Below are 6,413 nucleotides of genomic sequence, written 5' to 3'. Positions count from 1 at the left end.
TTACTCGGAGTCGGAGCTGTGATGCTCCTTGGTCCCGTTGACCACCGGAGTTGCCAGCATTGTGGTCACCATGGCGACCCCGTTGTGCTGCTGTCGCGGGGACGAGGGCGGGCGGGGAGGGGGTAGTTTGATGAGAACACCGTTGCCCCCGGTGACGTGCCGAAGACCTCTACTGGTGGGGGAGCTGGGGATGACCGGGGACCGGGGAGGGATGGTGGGGGAGGTGTAGTCGCTCAGCTTCTCCCGGAGACGATTCTTCATGTTCTTGTCGGCCACAGGGGGAGGGTAGGTGATCTTGTTTTTAAGGATTCCTGAAAGGGAGAAGACGCGGAAGTGAGTTCCAACGCAAAGCATCGTTGAACACTTTCTAACAGATGAGGCAAAACTATGGGCTGCACCGCCCCTAGTGGTCCGGGAAGGTCCAAAACAAAGACTTTGACGATCGAATGAATACTTATTCATTGTATTTTTATTTCAAACTTAAAGAAACGTGTCACATATCAAGGCAGCGAAGCGTCGCCTCAGTTTGTCAGATACGACTTGCGCCACCACCCCCACCTCTTTTCCCCGGCCTGGCTCACCTCTCCTCCTCTCCCGTGGGTGGTTGCTATCTGGGGAGCTGGGGGGGGCTTTGTCTTTCTCCGCGCCGTCCGTCTCAGACGCCGTCCCCGCGCCAGGCTTGCTGTCCTGGTGGAGCTCCACGCTCACCTTGGTCTCCACCCGCAGCGTCTCCCCCCCGCCGGGCCCCTCGCCCTCGCTCGCCGTCGGGGGCTCCGCGGGCCAGTAGGGTCCGACCAGGTCGGGCCCCGCGTGGGCTTTTTACGGAAAGAGTGAATCGTTGAATCACATCGTAATCCCTGCGGGTGCGTCTGTGTATTGCATTCATATTGTGCACATACAGTATATATTGTGCACATACAGTATATATTGTGCACAGAGTATATATTGTGCACATATAGTATATATTGTGCACACAGAGTATATATTGTGCACATACAGTATATATTGTGCACACAGAGTATATATTGTGCACATACAGTATATATTGTGCACATAGAGTATATATTGTGCACACACAGTATACATTGTGCACATACAGTATACATTGTGCACATACAGTATATATTGTGCACATACAGTATACATTGTGCACATACAGTATACATTGTGCACATACAGTATATATTGTGCGGTTGCATGCGGGTAATGCGCTCAGCGGGCTGCATTACCCAGAGGCGTTCTCTCGTTGTTCCACCGGTGTTTCTGACGGTGCCGCCTTCTGTCGTCGTCACTGTCGTCGGAGTGCGACGACGCGTACGAGCTGCTGTTCTCCGACATGTCGCTGTCGGAGTCGGACTCTGTCGGGGGAAGAAAACAAAACATCCACGTCAGGGTTCGGACCCGCGGCGCTGCAGCCCCGGTCATATCCACTGTGCGGTAGGAGGGAAGTATGAACGTGGCGCGCCGCCATGGCCGTTGGCGCGGCCAACGGCAAAGAAGTCGAGTAGTCAAGGTCCGGGCGGTGACCTGCGACGGAGCGAATGAGTTTTCTTTTTGAATCCTTGGTGGAACAACAGACGCCGCTCACCTTGTCTCTTGGAGCGCTTGCGAATGAAAGCGGAGGGGTCTCCGTCGCCACGGTGACCGTTCCTCGCGGTGCTCGAGGAGGTTCGCTTCAGGATTGAGTCGTTCCTGCGCAGGAAGACTCGCAGTCAGTCGTTAAGTTGTTCCCCCTCGCGGGTTCATAAAGGGTATTATGGGATTCTCTGTCTCAAAAGTGCCACGGTCTCAAAGGCACCACAGCGTCGTTTTTCTTTGTTTCGTTGAAAATTAAATGCTTCTGAGTAAGAGCTTGTAAATAATGTTTAATAATTTGAACTTTTTTCCTTTATTTGTTTCTTTTACTCATCTCTCCTTCACACAGAACATACACACAACCAAAACTCATTTTAAGGCAGTACAATTTGTAATAATATCTCTTCATTTTTTGTTACTATTAAATACTAGAAAGGTATTTTATGCTTTATGTTTATCGTTGGATTCCTTTGGCTTGTTTGCCACTAGAACAACTGAAACCTGTTGGTTTTTTTGGGTTGTTTTTTTTACCGAGCTTGGCTGCTGCTGCAGTCGCTCCTGGTCGACCTGACGGTGTTTTCCAGCGACGCAGTCGACTCTCCGATCGTGGTGCGATACAGACCGTCGTCGTCCGTAAATGAGTGTTTACCGTTCAGCGAGCGCTGTAAAAAGAGGGGGAAGGACGTTCATAGACGCACGACACACACGTTGCATGTGAATTGTTATGTGACGTCTGTTTACATTTTTCATACTACACTATTCATACTTTACGATGCAAATGTGTCCATTTATAAAATAACTGACAAGTTCTGGAGTCACTGTGAAATCTTTTAACTTACATTTGATAATTTGTACTGAACTGCACACACTGTACTGTGTACTTTGTACTGTTTTAGATTTTAGAGTGAGAGGTTAAAAGGGATAAAATCTTAAAAATTATAAAGCGGTTGATTACTGGGGTGGACTTCCATCAACTCAAGTCAATTACATCTGAATTGAAAATAAATACAAATAATAATAGATATTTCATTCAGGGAGGGGGGGGGGGGTGGATTTCCAGTGTGGATGTTGAATTAAAGGGTTCACCGTCAGCATGGCAGCTCGTGTGAAGAGCAGCTCCTCCTTGATCGTCCTCTTCCCAACGAAGACGTCCTTCAGGTTGCTCCTCACCTCGTCGTTGAAGATGCAGTGGAACAGGAAGATGCACGCCCCCTGCAGGCCGCGACAGCAACGTCAAGCAAGCTACTGTATGACTTTTTGTGATATGTATATGTTTATTTCAGTTTATCTTAGTTATGTGGGGTTTTTGAGATACCCTATGTATTTGACAGTCGGGTGTTGAGTGTTGTACATCGTAGTACATGGTAGTGTACAGTGTACTGGCAGAAATACCGCTCCACAGGAATAAATTCAGTATTCAGATTTTACGCAATCAGCATCAGGGAGAGCTGCTCAGGTAACAGGGGCCCAAACTCCCTCCTTTGAGCACTTGGTGTTGACACAGGGCGGACATCGTTCCGACGTACCTGAAGGCAGCTGAAGATGGCGAAGAGGTAGTGGAAGGAGAGGGCGTCGCTGTTGACCGCCATGAGGCCCAGCAGCCAGGTGGCGCTGAGGAGCAGCAGCAGGAGGAAGGCCAGACGCAGCGCCGAGCTGCAGGAGGCGAGAGGTTAGGGGTCCATTTTTATTAGTAATAATAATTATGATGATTATAATAATTATAATAACAAAAATATGGACGAACAAGTCAGTGTAACGTTCCATTTGGAGGAATTAAACACACGACTCACATGGCTCCAGACTTCTCAAACGTCCAATGTCTCTGGCTGCAAGACGCTTTGGCTGCCAGGAGGAAGATGGCGATGTTGGCCTGAAAGGAAGGAGAGAGAGAGAGAGAGAGAGAGAGAGAGAGAGAGAGAGAGAACCATTGCATGAAATAACATCTATAATGAACAAAGGCCTTCGGAATGTTGAGTGTTTTCTTTCATTATTTTCATCAATTCAAATCTTCAAATCTTTCATGAGCCTTGGACAAAGTAACACGTTCATCAAATAAACGCTATGAGCATTGGTTGAAACCAGTTTGACGGCGTCTAAAAGTTCCAACTAAAAGAGGCATTTCTGTTTGAGTGATGCTAAGATCACAAGATGTATATCACCTGTGGAAATGATCTGACTGAACAGCTTTTTACATTTTGTCACGTTTAGCAGTGATTTGTGACACGCACGCACGCACGGACGCAGGCACGCACACACACACACACACACCATCACTACTATTGCGATGGGTCCTGCGATGCTCCATATCAGAGAGTCGTGGACGGAGAGCCAGCAGAAGTCCGGGTTCCCAAAACCCTGAGGGTCTAAACCCACCGCCAGACCTGGAGAGACAGAGAGAGAAAGAATGAACGAGAGAGAGAGAGAGAATGAGAGAGAAGTCATTTGAGGTGTTGGAGACATTTTTTCATTCCCGTACAGTATGTCCCCTATCGACGGTCTACGGACCACAACCAGCTCTTTAAAGTATCAGCATATCAGATATTAATATTCCTTAGTTAAAAAAAACAATATCTGTGTGTGTTTTGTTGTGCAGTGCAGTGAGTGTCAACTTTCACAAAATCTCGCAAAAACAACAAAAAAAGCCCCGACAGACAAAAGGCGAACGTACACAGAACACGCTCAGTGTTCCATGAACCGTCATGTGACTCGAGTGCGTGTGTGTGTGTGTGTGTGTGTGTGTTAGTGTGTATGCGTGTGTTCAACACATGACGGGTTCGCATTGTGTGTGTACAAAGATATTGTTTTGCATCATTGTCTGTGTCTGTGTGCATTGTGCTGTATGTCTGTATGTGTGCATTCTATGTGTGTGTGTGTGTGTGTGTGTGTGTGTGTGCGCGCGTGTGTGTGCGTGCGTGTGAGCAGGAATGAGCGAGCGCCTGCGTGAACAAAAGTTATTTTTCTGGATGAACGTACAGTTTTGTTGTATGAGAAGAACATTCTTTGCTTGTGGACGTTTGGTTTTGCAAACATGTCAATGTGTGTAAAGTGTTGCACGTAGGCATGCCTTTAATATGTGATTTGCGGGACATTTCTTTTTAGAACTCGGTATTTTGAGATATTTCTGCTATTCCACTTGTACTAAAGTACACATAATGAAAAACAATCCACTCTATTGGGTTTAGAAAATCTGATCACAGAAAATAGTATTTATTCAGAGGATTACTCCACACCGTAACATTTTTTCTTAAATTCATAATTTAATTGCCACCATTTATCTATGTATTTATTTAACTGCCACTAGTCAGATTTGAAAGCGGACAAAGAACCAAGTTATCGGTCTATCTCTAAGACACTGATCAAATAAAATAAACTTTGTTTTATTTCATCAATGTCGATAATTCTGCTGACAAACATTTGGGTTCGATACAGACCAAACCACGTGGTAAAATGCACCACCAGGGCGTGACGTCCCGGGGACGTCCATAAGGGGGGAAAAAGGGGAAAGCTTTTTTGGGCCCAGCTGCTAGGGGGGTCCAAGGAGGCATTTGGGGAGGGCCCATTTGATCGCTCTCATTAGAGCGCCTCCGCTTGGCAACAGAGCGATCTCCGGAAAAAAATAATTAAAACAGTAAATAAAATAAAAACGGTGAAAAAAAACTGTGTTTTTATTGTAGATGTCGGATTTATTTGAATCCGTTCCCTATTTGAATGGAACAAAACAAAAGCACCGTGTTTAACGGGGGAGACTTTCTCAGTCCCTCTCTGGAGCTTTTCGGGGGCCCACTGTCAAACCTTCCCTTTTCGTCACAACTTGACAGTGAGTTGGCAGCGTGCACGGTGTCTCACCGGTGATGACGGCGGGGATGCCCCAGCCCATAGCGTAGTAGAAGCGCATGTGTCCGTGGTTGACGTTGCGCAGCTCGGTCAGCATGCGGTAGATGTGCAGACCCTCCACCAGCATCCAGGCAAACGTGCACATGTAGGAGTAGTGCAGCAAGATGGCCACCACCGTGCAGACGAACTGAGAGAAAACACAGTGGATTTAGCCTCATGGTGCTTTGTGAAACTTCTTCTTAATGGGTGGGAATGGAAATTAGATGCAATGAAATATGAAATATGAATAATGAAATAATTGTGTTTCTCAATCCTCAAGACAATCCTAGTTTTTTTGCATAGATGCTTCAGGCAAGACACCTTTCCATTTTGACATCATTATTATTATTATTATTATTATTATTATTATTATTATTATTTATAATACAACCCTTTGATTTATGATTGAGCCTTTTAATTCCAACCGTTATTATTAAAAGTGATGTTTCTGATTGTCATGGCACTGCAACTCTGTATGAAATAAATGCATTTGTGTTCCTTTGTTCCTCTGTTTAATTTCTGTCTTTGTACAGTGTCTGTTTTTTTGACCACTTTTACATATTTGTATATTAATGTGAAGAGCTTGCTTACTTGGTCCTATATAAATAAACTTTACTTACAGTAAATTGTGTCAGACTGAAGTCTCATACACAGTCAGGCAGAATGGAAACCCATTTTCATTTTACTTTGCGTCCAAGTTGCTGTGGCCCTCTCATCTTTTGTTTCCGTGGAGGAAAACAAACCTCACAGCTGGAGGCTTCCTCTTTGTTTTTATCTCTAGAGTTTCCATCAAACAGTTTTCTTATGGGAGACACTAAAAGCTTGTGTTTCCTTTTCGGCTTCCTTCCGTCTCGGAGCCTCGGGCACCGCGTCCAGAAGGTTCGGCAGGGTGAAGGCGAAAGAAATCAAAGAAATATTGACGGTTATAGCCGGTGGACGTCAGGGGTGTACGGTACCAATACCCG

General features: G+C 45.8%; 1 protein-coding gene across 1 annotated transcript in view; it reads right to left on the bottom strand.

Annotated features, from left to right (window-relative positions):
* The window catches only part of LOC307232048 (cadherin EGF LAG seven-pass G-type receptor 1-like), a gene marked incomplete at both ends in the record, with an annotated part of 53,606 nt that continues 47,193 nt past the window's right edge, over positions 1-6,413 (bottom strand). The window contains 10 exons of the mRNA XM_080002929.1: positions 1-311; positions 582-815; positions 1,230-1,358; positions 1,589-1,692; positions 2,107-2,237; positions 2,662-2,787; positions 3,102-3,228; positions 3,366-3,445; positions 3,844-3,956; positions 5,422-5,596. Of these exons, the coding sequence (XP_079859055.1) occupies positions 1-311; positions 582-815; positions 1,230-1,358; positions 1,589-1,692; positions 2,107-2,237; positions 2,662-2,787; positions 3,102-3,228; positions 3,366-3,445; positions 3,844-3,956; positions 5,422-5,596 (1,530 nt within the window). The remainder of the gene's footprint in view (positions 312-581; positions 816-1,229; positions 1,359-1,588; positions 1,693-2,106; positions 2,238-2,661; positions 2,788-3,101; positions 3,229-3,365; positions 3,446-3,843; positions 3,957-5,421; positions 5,597-6,413) is intronic.

This window comes from Zeus faber (genome assembly GCF_960531495.2).
Source record: "Zeus faber genome assembly, chromosome: 6".
NCBI classification, from domain to species: domain Eukaryota; kingdom Metazoa; phylum Chordata; class Actinopteri; order Zeiformes; family Zeidae; genus Zeus; species Zeus faber.
The sequence above is the reverse complement of the archived record's forward strand: the minus strand, read 5'-3'. Positions and strand labels throughout refer to the sequence as shown.